Genomic DNA, 21218 nt, shown 5'->3' with positions numbered 1-21218 from the left:
TTCTTGCAGCAGTGTATGACTATTCTAGTTCCTACATCCTTGCCAACACTTAGTATGGTCAATCTTTTTAACTTTACATTCTAATAGATATGTAAGTCTTTCAAGTTACAATTCTTTTTCAAAGTTTTTGTGGCTATTCTAGGTCCTTTCTATGTAAATTTTAGAACCAGCTTATCAATTTCCACTAAAAAGCCTCCTGGAAGTTTGATTGAGATTGAATTAAATCTGTCGATCAGTTTGGGGAGAATTGACATCTTAAAAAATATTGAATCTTCTGATCCATGAACATAGTACAACTCTCCATTTGCTTAGGTATTCGTTAATTTCCCTCAGCATGTTTGTAGTTTCACTGTAGAGATCATACACATCTTTTTTTCACATTTATCCATGAGCATTTTCACAGTTTTATGCTATTTTAAATTTCAGTTTCCAATTGTTCATTGCTAGTAAATAGAAATATTATTGTATTTCTAGAAGAAGTACATTGATCTTATATCCTGCAAACTTGTGAAACTCACTAAATAGTTCTACTAGGTTTTTGTAGATTCCATTGGAGTTTTTACATAGATCATGTCATCTGCCATAGTAAAGAAATTCCTTCATACTCCTTGCTCAGATTCTTCAGTTGTTTTCATTTTGTGCAATTGATTTTTGCAGAGTACACCTTTAGACTTGATGTTGAAGAAGGAGTGGGAATCCCCAAAATCCCTGTGCATCCCATTGGATATAATGATGCCGAAATATTATTACGGTACAGTTTCCTAATCAGATATGAGGTTAAGATATTTTGCACTAATGTGTCCATTTTCTTATCTAAAACCATTGTAACCTAATTATGTTAAAAACTAGAGTCTTGTTGTATACCTGAAACTAATATAATGTTATATGTCAGTTATACTTCAATAAAAAACAATTAAGAATAAAAATAAAGGAAACAAAATAGGAAAATGAGAGTTAAAGAAAAAGTAAAGTCTTTTATCAAAGTAGCTCCTGAAGTAGAAATAACAAAGTACACTTTCTTTTTATTCCATAAGAGAAGAGCAGTCAGTATAGTGACTAAGAAATAGTAAGAAAACATTACTCTGCTACAAATGAAAGTCTCAAATGCAAAACTATGTCCAAAGATAAAACTGCTGATTTCAGATTTTTCAAGTGCAGTCATATGCCACTTAATGATGGGGGATACATTCTGAGAAATGTGTCATTAGGCAATTTCATCATTGTGTGAACATCATAGAGTGTACTTACATTCCACAAACCTAGATTGTATAGCCTACTACACACATAGGCTATATGTTACTAATGTTGTGGGACCACCATTGTATATGCAGTCCATTGTTGACCAAAATGTTATGTGGCGCATGACTGTAGTTGGATTTTCTTATATATTCATTTGATATTTATGCTTGCATTTTAGAAATACGATAATGCCCACCACTTACTAGACGTGTGAACTTGGACCAGTTACTTAGTCTTTCTCTGATTCACTTTCCTTATCTGTACAATGAGGACAGTAATAGTTTCTCCCTGATAGGGTTATTATGAGAAGTAATGAGATCTATGTAAGTATATGAGGTATCTAGAATATAGTAAACATTCAATTAATGTTTGTTATTATTGTATTTTGTAACTGATGTTTCTTTACAAATCGCCAAACTTCTATTTTTTAAATGTCTGTAACAGTACAATTTGATAATTACTTTATGAGTGCCTACTGTGTAGTGAGCAGCTTCTCTAGAAATTTCTCTAGAAATTTCTTCTCCTTAAGTCACGAATTTCCTATTTTCAGGATTTCTTGGACCTAATACTTCCTTATATAAATAATTGAAGTCAAAAGTAAGGGGGCTGATACTTCCCACACTATTTTGGTTGTTTTCTCTTAGCTCTTATCACTAACGTAAAAATATTTTACATATTTATCTCAGTTATGGTTCTTCCATTAAAATGGAAGCTCCACAAGGGAAGAGAATTTTGAGAGTACCTGGCACTTAGTAAATGCTCAATAAATATTTGTTAAATATATGAATGAAATATCTTATCATCAGACTTCATGATTTCTTCTAAGAAATTGTGATGCCCAGCCTTTTGCTGTCATTTTCATTTTCTCTTCACAGCCATATAGGAGGAAGCGCTCCACCAGATGAGAGCTGGAAGGGGAGTCTTAATGTAGATTACAATATCGGGCCTGGCTTCACAGGGCATGATTCTTTCAGGTAATTTTACATTACTTTAATAGTCTGGAAAAGTTTTATACGTTTAGTGGAAAAATGTCAAGATGACTGTTTTGCCAGGTATATTTTGCTTATCTTCTTTTTCTCATTTCTCGTAGTGAACCAGTGATCGTTTTATATCACTGAAGAAGTGCTTATAGAATGATGTATCGAATTCTTCTTCCAGTAGAGATATCACAACATTTGTTTCATAAAGTCTCAAACGTTACTACTTTTGAGTTATAGGTTTAACGTTTTAACTTCCCTTTTCATCGAAGTTTTAGAAGTTTTTCAGATAACTTTCAAAATGCTACACGTGTGAACAAATAGGTTAACTCAAGGGAAGGAGTGAAAGAGAAGAGGGAAAGGAACTGACGTTTATTGAGCACTTACTGTGTGGGTTAAATGAGTTAAAATGGGGAAGTACATGACTGTGGTAAGGCTCAATACACGTATCGTTTTAATCGTTGTTATTAACACCTTATAGCACTGTTGTAGTGGAGGAGTGATCACGAAATATGTGTTTATTGAGCTTAATGTTACCGAAAGAGTAAGTTTTCCATTGGATCAAGGCAGCAAGGAGATGCCAGTGAGAGAGCTCAGCTTGTACAGAGCTGTGAAACAGCATGGCGTGATCAGAACTTGACGTAGTTTGATTTGCCTGAAATGTAAAGGGAACGGGGAATTTAACACTGATAAGTCAGAGAAGATAATATCTGGTCTTATTAAACCAAAATTACGAAATCGATCTTGTTTGCTAACAATTTACCTTAACAATGTGAACTTGGATTCTTACAGTGTTTTTTAGTTTCTATAAGAATTTTTATCTCAGAACTTTTAAAGTATTTGAAGTTCAGTTTTCTTATTTTATAGGAATTTTAGAAATTTTTTTAATATAGTGCTTATTTATCTTTCTAACTCAATCAGAACAGAGTCCCTTTGCTATAAGAGATTTTATTACTAATTTATTACCTTCCAGTGGTAGGAAAACATAACTAGGTAAGATAAAGGGCTTTCTGATTTACAGACAGAAACATACAGACAAAGAAAGAACAGAAAACATATAGCTTCAGTTCTGCAATTTCAGGCTCAGCTCGAGAGTAAACTCAGAAACATAAAAATTCCCTGGTCAAGATATCGAAAAACTGTTCTTCTTTTCCATGGGCACAAAACCGAATTTGAGCTTAAAATGGACAAAATCACAAATTTGAAAAAATTGCTAAAAACCAGATTTTGTCATTTCTCACTCAAAAGAGATCTTGATAATCTATTAATCCATTTAGAGATTACCAAATGACAAGATATGAAACCAAATTCCTAAGCATTGCTGTTACCAACGGGGAATAGTTTATCTGCTACAGGCAAAATAGAAACATAAACAAAACACAAAATCAGTAGAGAAAAATTAAGTTAGAGATAGAATCATCAAAGTTAAACTTCCGTTGCTGCTTGGGATTTACTTCTGAGAGCACAAGGAAGACATGTCTGGGTTAAGCTGCCCATAGCTGATTCTGCAAGATGGATGATAAATGATGACTTCTTTTTTTAAAGTAAAACCATAATTCTCATACAAACATAAAATGAACATGTCAGAAATTTTATTTAATTCATTAATTAATAAGGGAACCAGAAAGGAGGTAAAACTGGTTCATTCAGGGAAATTCAAAGATGATAAAAAAGATCAGCTCATCAGGAATGCTGAAATGAGTGCACTTTGTAGCAGAAAACCCAATTTTTTCCACATTGGGAGGAGAGAAGTCATTTGCTTGTTCACTAGACAGATTGAGTGTTTCGGTGGACGTGAGTTATTTCTGTTACTATCATGTTCTTACAAGTTAACTTCTGTTTCCACAGAGTTCTAAAATACTCTAGTCAAAGACAATGATAGGCAGAGGGAACTCTGATGGGTGAGCTGAGGTCTGCCTCTGTTTTTCCTTCCAGGAGTATATTCATTCGTTTTACAAATATTTATTGAACATTTTCTGTACCCCAGGGCACCATTCTGGGTGCAGGGGATTCAGCAGTGAACAAAACAGGCAAAAATCTCTGCCCCCTGGAGCCTGCATTCAGAGCGCAGTTTATCTGGAACATGATGAGTTTGAAGTGATGAGGACAAATAGACCTTCTTTTAGGTTCTTCTGGAGTCAAAGACACTAAAAACTACAGAGACATAGGACTAAAGGTGTGGATGAACTTCTTTGAGAGTCTGAGCAGATAGCCTATGTTTATTTTCATGTCAGTGAAAATATCAGTGAATTCAGGTTTCTTACTAATAGATCTTAGGCTCACATTTTTAGAAACACATGCTAAACAATGTTTCTGCTTTTTTGCTATTAATTTTTCTCTCTCAGGAACAAAAATAAATCCTTTACTTAATGTCTTAAAATGGAGAAAACACTCACTGATTACTTTTCCTCCAAAAGCACTTTTAGTTGAATATTGCACATGAATTAAATATGCATTCAGGAGCACAGTACACTTTTGAAGGGGAAAACCAGCATCTGCACTTAACAATGTACTACAAATGTTTTGACACCTCGTTAGTTCTTCCATGCAAACATGAACCACAAATTAGAAACTGTTGGGACTCCCCCCACCCGCCACTGCAGATAAAGACTTTTGTGCCGTTGTGAAAAAGAGACTTGGCATTTTCCCATGTCATTTTGGATTCATAAAATGTGAATGGCATTTTTTTCTGTTGGTCTGAGTTTAATTGTATTTTCCCTTGAATTCTAATTTGGTTAATTGTAATTCATGAATGAATATTTACAAGGCTGGCCCAAATCAGAATGAACAGTGAGGGCCTGGAAAAGTTTTATTATATAGTTGTCTTGTACATTTTAGCAGGTGCTCCCCAAATTCCCATTTAACAATAAAATTTATCCTGTTTCTTATAGGCAGCCCTCAGCCAGCTCTTTAACAATGGCCTGATATACTACTTCAGTAATCTTGAAGAAAGTTACTGATTAGCAGGAATTAATGTAAATACAAAGACACATTAAAAGATAGGCTTATTTGGGGCCGGCCTGATGGTGTAATGGTTAAGTTTGTGTGCTCTGATTTGGGGGCCCGGGGTTCACAGGTTTGGATCCCAGGTATGGACCTAGCACCACTCATCAAGCCACACTGTGGCAGCATCCCACATAAGACAGAGGACGATTGGCAACAGATGCTAGCTCAGAGCCAATCTTTTTTTTTTTTTTTTTTTTTTGAGGAAGACTAGCCCTGAGCTAACTACTGCCAGTCCTCCTCTTTTTTGCTGAGGAAGCCTGGCCCTGAGCTAACATCCGTGCCCATCTTCCTCTACTTTTTTTTATATGTGGGACGCCTACCACAGCATGGCGTGCCAAATAGTGCCATGTCCACACCCGGGATCCGAACCGGCGAACCCCGGGCTGCTGAGAAACGGAACGTGCGAACTTAACTGCTGCGCCACTGGGCCTCAGGGCCAGTCTTCTTCACCAAAAAAAAAAGAGGGTGACCTATTTGTCCTTTAATACTTAATGGGCTTTCTTTATTTTTGTAATTAAGTACGGTGTATTTAAAAATTTTAGAATGAATACCCAAGACATGTTGAATAATAGAATATTTTAAATTTTAAATAAATATCCATAATATAGCTATGAGAGGGGAGGAGTATAAAATACTGACCTTCAGTTTTTAGAATTTGACTTTAAGGTGCATGTTTAAGTACTTAGGAGTAAAATTTTATGATGTCTGCAACTTACTTGCAAATGGTTCAACAATATTAACAATTATAATTTAGGTAGTAGATATATGGAAGTTCGTTGGTCTATTATAGAGTTTTCTGTACTTTTGAGATTTTTCATAATAAAATGTTGAAAGAAAGCTGTTAGACACAATGCTCTATGTGAAATAATTTATTCCCTTTGAAATTCTAGGAAGGTTAGAATGCATGTTCATAACACCAATAAAATTACGAGAATTTACAATGTAATTGGAACCATCAGAGGATCTGTGGAACCTGGTGAGTCAGTGAACTGTTTTTAAACATTTGTTTTTACAAAGATTAAGAGAGTAAGAGAAGATAAATTGTAGTCAACAAGTGATTTTTCTTCTGGTTGCTGTGAAACAACAAAATTTGAAAAAAAAAATTATACAACTCTAAAAGAAAACTCTACCTTATAGTGTTGATTTTTTTTCTATGGAGGAAATTCAAGTAGGAGGAAGTTTATTTTAAAAACATAAATTACAACTATTTATGATGCGTTCAGAATTGTGGTTCTTTGGAGCACGTTCTTTTCCAGACAGGTATGTTATTCTGGGAGGTCATCGGGACTCCTGGGTGTTTGGAGCTATTGACCCAACCAGTGGGACTGCTGTTTTGCAAGAAATTGTCCAGAGTTTTGGAAAACTGATGAGTAAAGGTAAATAATGTTTCTTTGCTAGGAGATGACAAAAAGTGCCTCGTTTAATTGTCCTTTATTTGTAGGCAGGTGTACCTAACTCTGTATGTTAACCATGATTACAGGCTGGAAACCTAGAAGGACTATTATTTTTGCCAGCTGGGATGCAGAAGAATTTGGACTGCTGGGTTCCACAGAATGGGCTGAGGTAAACAGGACAGGAGACATTCTTATTTTCCTGATCAACAGGAAACGACTCTGTGTATCTCAGGATGATCACAAATAGATTCGGTTACCGAATATGGTTTTAATTTGGAGAAAGACTCCAAAGAAGTTAAGAAATAGAGTTTGTTTTTACTTTCATATCAGTTTGGCAAAACAGAATAACGTCTTAATTACTGGACTACAAACATTATTGTCAAAATATTTTCGTTGCTGTTTGTATTTGTTTTGTGAAAAGTAAAATCTGTAAGCTCAGAGAACAGTCAAAACTAGCAAGCTGTTTCTGACAAGTCAGTCAACGTATCTGAAACCGGATACAGATCCTTGGAGTTAATTGTCAAGTTTTGGAAGTTTCCTTGGCGTTCTTCTATCTAAGAAAACATAAGATGTTCTACTAAGATGTCTATACCCTGATGATATTCATGTTTACAGATTCCGTTTTAAATTGCAATCACTAGGCATATTTTACCATTCACAAAGATAAGGACCTGATTGTTGAGTATAAGACGATAATTTTGTAAATTGATTTACTTTAGTGAATTGCCTTATTTTACAATTTAAGAGATTTATTTTTTTCTTCAGATGCGATTGATTTTCATTTGTCACTGGCTCTTAATGCTTTATCTTTAAGTGTCTCTCCTAGGCCCCTTTCTTTCATCTTCTTCCCTTAGCCTCTCTGTCGAGTAACTCTAAGTTCTTAAATGTACCAGGTAAGATTATACATTTTTATAAAGGCAGGTGTGCCGTATAGCACTTACTCTCTCTCCACTATCCTCTATTTATCTTTTATAAGTCCAGATTTTATAGAATTGTTTTAAAGCATGTCACACATTTTTACCATTGTGTCTAATTTTTAAAATGCTTTCCTCTTGACTCATTTCCTCTTACTTTACTGTAAAATAATAATATGAATCAAATGAATATGGGGGTAAAAATCACACACACAGTTACTTGTCTGATATCACTTATTGTTTGATTCCATTTACATTGCAGACTTTTATTATTATGTTGGTATCATGAATATGCGTTTTGGAAGTAGACTGTTTAGATGCATCAAATTTCATTAAGGTCATTTACTTTTAGAAATATGTAATTTCTTATGGATACATGTATAAATACATGTCTCTATCTGTAATTTCCACAGCTTAAAATAAATATCAAAGACATCTGAAATCTAAAATAATAAATATGCTTTGCATTAATTTAAATACATGTGGGTTAAAAAACAATTTCAACACTGTTTCCAGTTTTCTGCTAGATTCTTGATCATATTCAGCAGCATACTTACCTTCTTTAAATATAGTTGAGGAATCTTCTTTATTTCTACTGTAAATCTGTTGTAATGGAAACTCTAAATTTATCTATAGCAGAGACAACTGTCGTCTGGTCTGTGTAGGCAAGTGCAGACAGGCAGAAGTCCTCATTTGCGTCATAACCACCCGCAGCTTTAAATGTTTTTATTACAAGCTGTTCTTATAAGATAGCAAGCTAGAGAGAGAGAGAAGTGAAGTATAATTTCAGCATATTCCCAGCTGTGTGTCATGACATTAGTCTTTCTCTGTTTTTATCTTGGATCTCTGTGGGGTGGGGGTGGGGTTGAGAGAGAGAGAAAGAGACAGAGAATCTTATCTTTGTCCTTTCTTCTTTTTTTTTTTGAGGAAGATTAGCCCTGAACTAACTACTGCCAGTCCTCCCCTTTTTGCTGTGGAAGCCTGGCCCTGAGCTAAGAACCAAGCCCATCTTCCTCTACTTTATATGTGGGACGCCTGCCACAGCCTGGCATGCCAAGCGGTGCCATGGCCGCACCCGGGATCCGAACCTGCGAACCCCGGGCCGCTGAGAAGCGGAACGTGTAGACTTAACTGCTGCGCCACTGGGCTGGCCCCCTCCTTATCTTTGTCCTAATGTCCTGCCTTCTCTCCTTCTAGGTTTTCTCTATCCTCTTCTTTTTTTGTTGTTTTTCTTCATCAAATCTTCTCTTTAAAAGAAATATAGATAAATGGAAATTTTCTATTTCTCACTTTTAAGATGATAAACTTATTTGGGTATCCAATCTCAGTGGATCTCAAACTACAATGTATGTAAGGATTTCCAGGGATATCTTTGAGAAAATAAAGGTTTCCAGGCCTTACTTTCAGCAATTCTTATTCAGTAGATCTGGGTTGGGGCCCAGAATCTGGGAGCCTCACTCCTTCATATTCTGGTGCAGGAAATCGAGCAACCACACTTTGAATACTTTTTCTCTGGGGTTCCCAGCCATTGCCATAAACAGTAGCTCCAGCATCATAGAACTGTTTTAATTGCATGAATGTTGTCATCAACCAACCAGTCATAAGCATTGTCTCAAAAATAGGTGTTGGATTCATAAAGTTATTTGAAGACCCTTTTATAATAAATTAATTTGCTCATTTTGTTTACATTTCCACAATTGTAAATACTGTGAATTAAGTAACAACTTTGCTTCAACTATAGGAGAATGCGAAAACACTCCAGGAGAGAAGCATTGCTTATATCAACTCAGATTCATCTATAGAAGGTAAATTTTATTTCAGGTTTTTATTAAACCATGTACCATTTTTTAAGTCTGTAAGTTCCAACTTGTAAAGTATCTAAGATTATTCTCTTCCTGTGAGATACCTCAATAATACTTTCACTTTCACAGAGAAAATCATTATGATTCAAGTGAATCAATGTATTTTATAACTAAGCTATTGATCTTAAATTCTTTGGTATATTTATCATTGCCTATCTTGGATTACTACTTAAAACTTCAGTATTAATCACATTCTTCCTGTGGAGATATTAAAAGAATTTGGCTAAAACATTTCAGAAGAAATATTTCACAGAATTTTTCATACAGAAGTATTTATTGTATATATTGGAACCAATTTGAAGTAAGCACAAACTACAGACTTCTTTTGAACTTGACATGTGACGTTTGTGTCTCTAAGCTTTCATCATATTATGATTATTTCTAGGTAAGTGTCAGAGCATACTTACTAATGACTGGCATGCTCTAGCCTAATGTCTTGATATATACTGTTGAATTGAGTGAATGAGAAATGAATGTTGTAGCCTTTCCACTTCCTTTGCTAAAGGCCTTCTAAGAAATAAAGTCTTAAGAATACCCTTATGATTACTGTGGGAGCTGCTGCCTTAGCAGCCAAAGTCCATGTATACCTTCTTCTGTCCGAAGTGTGTACGGTGGCCTCTCTCTTTCCTGAAGAACCATTTCCACCCTATTTTTTTTGAGGAAGATTAGCCCAGAGCTAACATCTGCTACCAATCCTCCTCTTTTTGCTGAGGAAGACTGGCCCTGAGCTAACATCTGTGCCCATCTTCCTCTACTTTATATGTGGGACACCTACCACAGCATGGCGTGCCAAGCAGTGCAATGTCTGCACTCAGGATCTGAACCGGCAAACCGCGGGCCACCAAAGCAGAATGTGTGCACTTAACCACTGTGTCACTGGACCAGCCCCTCCACCCTATTTTTAATTCCCTGGGAATGATGCCTTAGATTTGAAGTCTCTTATATCTTGTTCATAATTAGAAAACAAAATTACAATTAAACATAGATTGGAATTTCATTTGGAAGTATTAAAATACTCTGTGTTTTATTTATTTTCAGGCAATTATACTCTGAGAGTTGACTGTACGCCCCTTCTTTACCAATTAGTATATCAACTGACAAAAGAGGTATGTAAGTAGATCTGTCTTAATGTTTTCTGATCAATGGATAAGTGAATAACAACACTTCTTTTCTTAATTAGTCGTACTTATTTTTAAACTAGTGACAGACATGGTTGATTTATATAAATAACAAGTCAGAACAAAATCTTTAATACACTATTTATGTGACATAACTAGGAAGATAATTTTGCTAGTTTCTCAGTTCTAATAATAGTTCTTACTAAACATTGTGTACATTCTTGTAATGTACAGGGTATATAATTTCATCTGGCAGAGGTATTTTGATATAACAGAAAGAACACTGAGCTAGAATAGAAAAGCCTTGGGTTCAAAGATTGCCTTGGCTATACCTTCATTCATTCAGCAAATATTTACTGAGTGGTTACTATGTATCAGTACCTATAAAATGAATTCTAGCAGCAACGATGATGAAAGGTCAAGATCACTGAATCCAAATGCCTGTAATCTAGAAAGGATACAGACCTGTAAATGAGGAATTTTAGTTCACTAGAATGTTCAATACCATATACAATGGAGAACAATTATGGAATAGAGAACCTAAAATCCTATGGTATCTTGGGAAGTTGGGAGGCATCAAAGGATGTTTACAGTATAATTAATGCTTGGGCTGTAAAATGGAAAGATGTGAAAGTAAGGGAGAAGGCATTCTCAGCAGAGGACACAGTATCTAAAAAAGATGTGGAGGTATCAAAGAACATATTTCCTGACCTGCAGGTAGCTCAGTGTGACCTAAGCATAAGGTGTTGGTGGAAAGATGATAAGAAATGGAGCATGACATATAGGCCAAGGAGTTCAGAAACCTGGTGATGGAGAAATTAAGTAATCTTTAGTAAGGTTGTATATTATCATATTGCTCATTAGAAAGATCACTGTGTATCTGTGTAGTGAAGAGATGAAGCTGTAGCAAGTCTAAAAAGCAAAATGGAAATAGTTCCACATGCTTACTTATCACACAGGAATTTTATAAATATTAGTTATTGATAGAAAAAGTTCTCTGAAAACTAATGCGTTCTGAATCTCTAATAATTATATAATCTATTCATTTAATATCTGTGTACTTCATTTAAATAGTTCCCTGTTACAGAGTTTAATTTTAGAAACGTTTCTTTCACGTAGGTGTCACTTGGATGACAATGGGAAGTAGGTATCACTTTTCTGTGGGTACTGTTTCTCAGTCTCCCTTCATCTTGCCCTTTCCTTTTTACTGTTAGTGTGTTCAAAAACTATTTCTCCCAATAACAGTCCTCTCATTATTCCCATCACAACTCTCTCACCATATTCGGTAGCTTATGTCCGTGATCCTTTCATTGGAATGTCCCATAAAAATGTCTTATCTAGAAGCAAGCTGTAAAGAAAATCCTCTTTGGAGAAGCCTTCTCAAGATATGCTTGTATGCTTTGTGCTGTCCTGCAGAGATGGCTCCTGCCTTTGATGTCAGGGCCAATAAGGGAGGGAGAAGTTTAGGTCTATGCCCTATTGTACAAAGGCAGATGCTTATCTATGGCCATACCAAAACCCAGCAGAAAAAGAAGAGTTTTTTTTCTTCTATGAACTGGTTATTACAATTTTATCAACCCCTAGTGTGTGTTGGCACAAACAGTCAAACTATACTGGTGGCATGAGAGTATGGTGTGGGTGGCGGAGAAGGGCTGAGCTTAGAGAGAAGGGCAGCTGCCTAATAGAAACAAGAAATGGGACAAGGAGTTGATATAATGGTGGAGGGCCAGCAATTATGACAATACATATAGATGAAACAGAAAATTCTGATCTAGGGTGTACAGGCTACAGGGACACGGGTCTGATTAGCACTCGACCGAGTTGTGTGATTCCAGGAAGTGAAGATTCTCGGGGAATTCAATCTGAGCAGGAAGTAGGGATTAGAGCAGGATCTTAGATATTGCAAATTGGCAGGAGCAGAGTAGGGAGTGGAACCCAGTCAGCTGGCTGGAAACGAGCAGAACGTCCCTGCAGTTGCAATTTGGTGGCGGGGAAGGGGATGACTCTGGAGTGCCAAGACTATTTGTACAAGCTGAAGACCTCATGTGTGTTGATGAGGGAATAACCAATTCTGTATAAAAGCCAGAGCAGATGATGGGTTGAGTGGGTGCTGTTATCCCAGTTTCCACAGGTCAGAAACTAGAGTTTAAAGAGGAGAAGCAATACACCAAAGGTTATAACACTTTCACAGTTGCATAAGTAGGGTCTGCCTTGGGTCCACTTTTGAACAAAGCAGCGCTGTAAACAAACAAATAAAATTCAACCAATATGTGTGATAACATGGATCTAAAATAGACATGTTAGACTCCATGGCCAAAATTTTTCCACCACATGGCCCTGCTTTTCTTAGAATGGAGAAAGAAAAGGAAAGTATAAGTTTCTAAGTGTACTTTGAGGTTAATAAAAAATGTTTGTGTATACACGGAAGTTCTTAAAATTCCCACACAGAAATCTAAGGTTATATAGGGTTTTTTGGACCAATCAAATTCCAACTTTGTTTAAATATAATTAGCCTTATGAAACCAGGACTTATGTTGACTATTTCAAGTTCAGCCTTTTAACTTCTATCTGCTGCCCTGAGGCATCTTTATTGGTCTTGGACAAAAGCAATTTACTAAAGTAAGTGTTATATCTAAAGTTTCCCCCCAATGACTTCCCACTAAAAGCCAAGCTGCCAAACATTAAAGTGACATTTGTTAAAAATCTGAAACCCTATTAAAGTTGACCAAAATAGGCAGGAAATTTTTCCTAGGTACATGGCAAAATTACTAACATGCAGGCATCATAAATGAACAAGAATTTGGTTGGGATTTTTTTCTTGCCATTTGCAAAAGCATATTTTTCTATAAAGAAGATGATATACGAATATACATACAGTAGTACCCCCTTAGCTGTGGTTTTGCTTTCTTTGGTTTTAGTCACCTGCGGTCTGAAAATATTAAATGGAAAATTCCAGAAATAAACAATTCATAAATTTTAAATTGTATGCCTTTCTGAGAAGTGTGATGAAATATGCCATCCTGCTTCATTCCTCTCGAGATGGGAATTAGCCCTTTGTCCAGCACATCCACACTACACACACTCCCTACCTGTTAGTCACTCAGTCGCTGTCTCAATTATCAGATGGACTGTCGAGGTATCGTAGTGCTTGTGTCCGAGTAACCCTTATTTTACTTAATAAAGGCCTGGGAGTGTAAGAGTAGTGATGCTGGCAATTTGCATATGCCAAAGAGAAACCATAAAGTGCTTCCTTTAGGTGAAAAGGTGAAAGTTCTCTACTTAATAAGGAAAGAAAAGAAATTGTATGCTGAGGTTGCTAAGATCTACAATAGGAACGAATCTTCTATCCATGAAATTGTGAAGATGGAAAAAGAAACTTGTGCTAGTTTTGCTGTCACACCTCAAATATGTGTATATAGGGAAAAGCATAGTCTGTAGGGTTCTGTACTATCTGAGGTTTCAGGCATCTGCTGGGGGTCTTGGAACATCTCCCTCGTGGTAAGGGGGTACTACTGTATAGGCAGATAGAAGTAGAAGTTGATGTGAACTGACATGTGGTTTTATTTTATTTATTTATTTTATTTATTGGCATAAACTTAGTTGCTTCTGCCTCTAATGCCCAATATTTGATTTATCTTTCCAGATCTCCAGCCCCGATGATGGTTTTGAGAATAAATCTCTTTATGAAAGCTGGTTGGAAAAGGACCCTTCGTCTGAAAATAAAAATTTTCCTAGGTAAATTACTTGTATGTATATTTTCTACCATGGGATAAATTATAAATTCTCCTTTGCCCCTTGTTTCTCCAGACATGCAATTCTTAGATGTCTTGTCAACAATTTGAGTGGAGAAAAGATAATTCCAAAGGATCCCTCTGTGCAGCCTTCAATTTTCTGATCAGCCAGGACAGCCAAGTTTTTTAACCTAGAATAGAACAGATAGATGTTTTGCAAATTTTTAGTCAAAATTATTTTGCCACTTTATTAGGCATTATTTTGCCTTCTTGCTTAAAATTTCATTCAGATGTGTAATAAATGCATTAATAAGTAACTTCAAATAATAAAGTAAAAATGGATTATTTGTGGGGCCGGCCCAGTGGGAGAGCGGTTAAATTCACACGTTCTGCTTTGGCGGCCCATGGTTCGCCAGTTCGGATCCTGGGTGCGGACATGGCACCTCTCATCAAGCCATGCTGTGGCAGGTGCCCTACATAGACAGCAGAGGGAGATGGGCATGGATGTTAGCTCAGGGCTAATCTTCCTCAACAAAGAAAGAAACAAACAAAAACAATGGATAAATATTTGCTTTTAAATTTATTAAAGGGCATCATCAATAACCACCAAATTGTTTCTTTACCTGTTATCAATTTAGATTTTATCTAAGTATTTATTTTTTACTTATTCATACAATAGCAACTTTCTTGTGTTTATATTTATTTGTTTTCTACTGCGATACTATTTCTAAAACCAGCAGATGGTAGTTTATAGCTTCATTCTATATTCCAAATAAGTCTTGTGGAAGTTTAAATGTGTTTTCATTATAAAAGTTCCACATACTTGTTCAAGAAAAAAGTAGAAAAAGTATTTTAAAAACATCCAAGGCCTCAATCTCAAAAATGTATCTAATAATTTGAAAGTATACAATTGTGTTCTTAATGCATATGTCATTTTATATTCTGCTTCACTGACTTACCATTATATTATGAATTTTTCCATGTCCGTTACATTATATATATGTGTGCATATGTGTGTATATATATATGTATGTATGAGTGTGCGTGTGTGTATATACAGTCATGCATATATATATGTGTATGTATACAGCTGCATAATGACGTTGTGGTCAATGTTGGATCACATATATGGTGGTGGTCCCATAAGATTTGTACCATATGGCCTAGGTGTGTGGTAGGCTATACCATCTAGGTTTGTGTGAGTACACGCTACGATGTTCACACAATGACAGAATTGCCTAACGACACGTTTCTCACAGTGTATCCCCGTCGTTAAGTGATGCATGACTGTACATGTAGCTATATATATATATATAGTGGTTTCTTAATTAGATGCAAAGAAATATATTGCAATTAAATGAGTTTCTGAAATAAAATAAGGCACGTTATGATTCTCCATGATCTTAAATATGGAGTTTCTCATGGCAATTTTCTTACTAGACTGTAGTTCCCTGAGGGCAGGGACCACATCTTATTTGTGGTTTTCCCCTCTAAACAAATACTATTAATGCTGAACATACGGAAGAGAGCATAGTCACTGGGCTACCGTCTTTGGTGGCACTGCCCAACTCTAGTTGTAGTCAATACAGGTTTATAGGTCTATCACACAACTTCCAGCAGATGATAGGAAAGTGTCTTAGGGATGATATAATGTTTCCTAATTCTTACAAATGTGCCATGCAGTTCCTTGCTATTTTTGGGCCAGAGTTCATTGTCCCATCTATGTAACTTCATATTATTGATTTACTTATGCATTTATTTCTCTTCGTGTGTATTTATTTATATTCTATATCTAGAATCAATAAGCTGGGATCTGGAAGTGATTTTGAAGCTTATTTTCAGAGACTTGGAATTGCTTCGGGCAGAGCCCGTTACACTAAGAATAGGGTAAGTCATTTTATTTTTTTGGATACTTAGCACTTAATCCACATTCTTTTTGTTAGGAATTCTGTCATTTAGTTGTTTGGCAGCAGGCATCAGGTGGACATGTGGCCTGGGAAGAATTCCAGGCATAGAGACAGACTACATGTCCCTTTGTAGATGGACTAGGATGTAATTTGGGTTATTTTGTGAATTTTCACTGCCAGGGTTATTCAGTGAAGTGGTAGTGGACAGAGTAATGCCAGCTCCTTGACTGGTTATCAGTACCAAGTTGTTCATATCCTTTTCCTGATGCAGGCTTTGTCGGAAAATCTCATTCTTTCAGTCTTGTAGGCTCTGATGTACTTTTCCTAAGGAAAATGTGCACTTGGAGAACACATTTGATTACAGGGAAGGCTAAACTAAGATTCTTTTTTTTTAAAGATTGGCACCTGAGATAACATCTGTTGCCAATCTTGCTTTTTTAACTTCGTCTTCTTCTCCCCAAAGTCCCCCAGTACATAGTTGTATATTCTAGTTGTAGGGCCCCTGCTGTGTGGGACATCACCTCAGCACGGCTTGATGATGAGTGGTGCTAGGTCTGTGCTCAGGGTCCAAAGCAGCGAAACCCCAGGCTGCTGAAGTGGAGCATGCAAACTTAACTACTCGGCCACGGGCCTGGCCCCTAGACTAAGATTCTTTGTTAGCAGCCCCTCTTTACATTCCCACTCCTGCCTGTCATCTGAGTCCAGGGCTCTTGGGAGGGGAATAAAACAAGTTTCTCTTAATTTTTAACTTGATCCTCTTTGTTGTTCTGCGCTGACTGGTTTGCAACTTGCCACACAAACACACTGATGATATGCAAGTACTTGGATGTGCTGAAATATACCATGTTTGCTTGTTTATGTTATAAATTATGTCATAAGCCAAATTGAAGATTATATCACTAAACTCAGATTTGTCAGATTTTTAATAATTTTCAAATCATAATCTCAATATACCAACATCTTGCTTGTCGGCTATACATATCCCTTGCAAATTTGACTCTCCAGAATACAACTAAGTAATAATCAAAAACAGCTCCAAAATAACCCAGAATAAATGCATAAATCTGTTTACTAATACTCATTAAACTTAATACAGAAAAGATGTGCTTTACCTCTTTCAAGGCCTGTTCACTTTTATACTCTGTCAACAATCTGTCGTTATCTAGTATCTAAGATAATGCAGATTAAAAGCAGAATATTAGATAGAAGGAGACTGATACAAGGATTCCTTTAAATGATACTGAAAGCAATAAAAATGATAGCCTTATAGCAAAGTAGCAGATAGGTAAAAGCTAAAGTAAGGAAGGGCAGACCTAAGAAGTCAAAAAATATTTATACAGAATAGCACCATATAATTGTGTTTATAATGGTGGCCCTTGATTATGTGATAGAGGTTAAATGGCATTTGGTTATACACTGTTTGGGAAGGCAAGGAAGGTGCTTAAATACATAATCCTTCAGCTATATGGCTACCTAGCTGCCCAGAATCTTTCATTCTCAGTCAATTGATAATTTTAAACTGTGCTGATATGCCATTTGAGTATGTACTCCTTAATTTTAGTTATCAGAAATACAGTAAGGAAAATTTTCAGGAAGTAGTATTTTGAATGAAGATTTCATGAATTATAAAACGAATAATGGTAAAATTTTAAATAGTGTACATTTGGGGGTGGTGTTTTAGTTAATTAGATTTTAGTATTTTTTGCTTTATGGTGATAAAACTCAGGGTGCCATATGATTGTATTTTTTTCCTGTAGTCATTTTTATGATTACATAAAATCTGTTCATTTGAATATTTAATGTTTGTACTCAGTCCTCCCCCAACCCTTTTTGTTTTTTTCCAGAAAACAGATAAGTACAGCAGCTACCCAGTATACCATACAATTTACGAGACGTTTGAATTGGTAGAGAATTTCTATGACCCAACATTTAAAAAACAGCTTTCTGTGGCTCAGTTACGAGGAGCCCTGGTTTATGAGCTTGCAGACTCTAAAATCATTCCTTTCAATATTCAAGACTATGCAAAAGCTTTAAAAAACTATGCAACAAGTATCTACAATTTATCCAAGAAACATGACCAACAGCTGAGAGACCATGGAGTATCATTTGGTAAGAAATGGGCGGGTGGGCAGATTTTTATAATCTTTGAGTTGGTAAATATTTTCCCCATATTGCTGCCTTTAAAAATATTTTTACTGTTATAAGAACAATAGTATAAAAATGCAATAATATTACACAAAGATTGGAAAGTAGGGAAAACCACCAATTCTACTACGTGTATGTATTATAGTCATTATTTTCTTTTATTTATTTTTTTTTGGAGGAAGATTAGCCCTGAGCTAACTACTGCCAGTCCTCCTCTTTTTTTGCTGAGGAAGACTGGCCCTGAGCTAACATCTATGCCCATCTTCCTCTACTTTATACATGGGACGCCTACCACAGCATGGCTTTTGCCAAGTGGTGCTATGTCCGCACCCAGGATTTGAACCAGCAAACCCCAGGCCGCTGAGAAGCGGAACGGGCGAACTTAACCACTGCGCCACTGGGCTGGCTCCTATAGTCATTATTTTATTAATACTGCATATATCTTTTAGTGTTTGTCTACATGGAGGATTTTTTACATAGTTTTAAGCATTCTTTCCTTTGATATCCAGCCGTTTTGTGTTTGCTGCTCTATGTCATGTATCTCCTGCAAGGCAGGGATGAAATAAGTGTAGTGTGGTAGCATTGAGCATTGGGTCTGGAAGCAGTTTCCTGGTTCAAATGCTGGCTCTAATATTTAGTCACTGTGTGTCCTTGGGAAAGCTGCATAACTCCTCTGTGTGTCAGTTTTCTTATGAGTGAAATGGCAAAGAGGAATATAACATGTTTTCAAGATTGCTGTGGAGATTCAGTTGGTTGATTTATAGAAACACTGGTGACTGTGACTGACACTTAGTGCTCATAAAAGTTACGTATTACTACTGCTCTGTTGTAGCCATTTTCTTTTATTATTCTGGGAGTACACATTCTTAGTATATACCAAAAGTATCAAATATGTACTGAGTGTCTACAAGGTACCAAGTAGTATGTTAGTTCCTGGGAGTTGTAAGGATGTCTAAGACATAGTCGTTGTCCTCAAAGAGCTTAAAATCTCATGTGAGGAAGGAGAAGACGCAATGCAAGGGACATCCTATTGTAGGGGTACAGAGAGAGTACTGGAAGTGCACAGAGAGTGAAGTGGGCAGCACTGGCTTTTGAATATTATGACATAAGAATTAGTGATCTTTAGAAAGTTATGATGAGCAGCAGATCTTTATTTCTAAGATCTAGAAATAAAATGAAGCAAAGAAAATTTAGGAAATTGCATTTACTTAGACATGATTGGAGAATCTCTGTAATGGTGGGGACAATGGAGAGATGAAATTGGAGAAATAAGTAGAGCCTAGAACAAGTTGGATATTCATAGTTCTGTGGCTGTCCAGCACTCAGTTCTCTTCCTAAATACCCTGACTGCCTTTGTTGAGTTACCTTTTATCAACTTGTAGAAGTCAGGGTCCAGTTGAGAGACAGAAACCACACCGTTACAGTGGGAGGACTCTTTATATATACGAGGTTAATTGATCCACCCGTTTACCTTCCTAGGGACCTAGTCTGATCTGTTAATGCCTGTCTCCCCCATATTTTCAAACTCTCCATCTCTACTGGTGACTCTCCATCAGTGTTAAACATTCTCATATCTTTTCTAGCTTGAAAACATTTATTCTACCTGATGTGCCCTACTTCCTTCACAATCAAAATTCTTCACATAGCGCCAGGCAAAAAGTCCCTCAGAAAATGTTTTAATGAAGGAAGGAATGATGGATGGATAGACGCATATATAATCTACAGTCCCTGTCTTGTTCTTTACCTCCCACTAACCAATCCACTGCACTGTCTTAGGTTCCTACTCTACTGAAATTGCTCTTGCCCAAGTTATCACTCACTTGTGTCACTAAATCCCGGGGACACGTTTCAGTTCTTATCTATCTTCACTTCTGTGCTTCAGTGGAAATTTAAAATTCCTTCTTCAACACTCTTTTCTCACAGCTTCCATAATATCTATTCTTTATTTGATTGTACATGATTAAAAAAACAGCAACAATAATTAAAGCTTAAAGAATATCCAGGACTAAAAAGACCTTTTTTCTTATACTGAATGTACTACTTACTAGCTGTGTGACCTAATAGAAATCCCATGTCTGGAGCTGTAGGGGTTTATCTGTAAAATGAGTATGTATTCCATGCCTCATAGGATTAATGCAAGAAGCAAATTGATATTGTATATTAATGTCTGGGTTAGAACAAATGGAAAAATGATAAATAGGTTGTAATAAAAAATATACTGAGAACCTAATCCCTTTTTCTCCAGAAACCTTGTGAACTAAGGAAGAGTTTGATCAGACTAAACCTGATCCTATTTCTTAGAGTCTAGATATATCAGCTTGTCACAAGTTGCCTTTAAACAAAATCTTAAATCACTACTTAAAAACAACGATTAGCATTGTTTTATTCTGTAATAATTACAGGAACATCGCTCATTTATAGCCGTATCCAGATCTAGCATATGGTAGTTTTCCCAATAAATATGCACTGAATGAATAACTAAAGGAATGCTGGGTTTCTGGTAAATTATGAGTTAAAAGAATTATTTACATCTTAGACTCTTGAAAGTTATTTCCTTAAGAATCAATTTAGCCATTTTCTATCTTATACATTATTTTGTTACAATATTTTCTAATAATTCCCATGGATCTGCAAGAAGGCTCAGTAGAAAAATGGTTTCAGTATCTATTCTGTCATATCAGCCTGGAAGGGGAGGGCAGGAAAGTGAACCTCTGAAATATGAAGCACTTGTGTTTATGAATTTCATTCTACTTTTCTTTTTTTAAAAAAGATTCCCTGTTTTCTGCTGTGAAAAACTTCTCAGAGGCTGCTTCAGATTTTCACAGAAGACTTACCCAAGTTGATCTTAACAAGTAAGTTTCAAATGTAAAGCTCCCTACTGTTTTGAAAAGCAATCTGCTTACTCGACTGAACTGTGTACACTCA

The 21218-nt window shown here is 36.1% G+C and overlaps 1 protein-coding gene across 9 annotated transcripts in view; it reads left to right on the top strand.

Annotated features, from left to right (window-relative positions):
- Window positions 1-21218, top strand: part of NAALAD2 (N-acetylated alpha-linked acidic dipeptidase 2) — a 61080-nt gene that overhangs the window by 22878 nt on the left and 16984 nt on the right. For 7 of the 9 annotated variants that reach the window (XM_070273210.1, XM_070273212.1, XM_070273214.1 and 4 more), the window contains 11 exons: window positions 658-751; window positions 2115-2213; window positions 6113-6198; window positions 6479-6598; window positions 6703-6785; window positions 9272-9335; window positions 10431-10498; window positions 14154-14245; window positions 16038-16128; window positions 17993-18257; window positions 21064-21145. In XM_070273210.1, the coding sequence (XP_070129311.1) occupies window positions 658-751; window positions 2115-2213; window positions 6113-6198; window positions 6479-6598; window positions 6703-6785; window positions 9272-9335; window positions 10431-10498; window positions 14154-14245; window positions 16038-16128; window positions 17993-18257; window positions 21064-21145 (1144 nt within the window). Of the gene's footprint in view, window positions 1-142; window positions 313-657; window positions 752-2114; window positions 2214-6112; window positions 6199-6478; window positions 6599-6702; window positions 6786-9271; window positions 9336-10430; window positions 10499-14153; window positions 14246-16037; window positions 16129-17992; window positions 18258-21063; window positions 21146-21218 lie in introns of all 9 variants that reach the window. The other 2 variants (XM_070273216.1, XM_070273217.1) reach the window with 1 other exon arrangement.

The sequence above is a fragment of the Equus caballus genome, chromosome 7 (genome assembly GCF_041296265.1).
Source record: "Equus caballus isolate H_3958 breed thoroughbred chromosome 7, TB-T2T, whole genome shotgun sequence".
Classification (NCBI taxonomy): domain Eukaryota; kingdom Metazoa; phylum Chordata; class Mammalia; order Perissodactyla; family Equidae; genus Equus; species Equus caballus.
The sequence above is the reverse complement of the archived record's forward strand: the minus strand, read 5'-3'. Positions and strand labels throughout refer to the sequence as shown.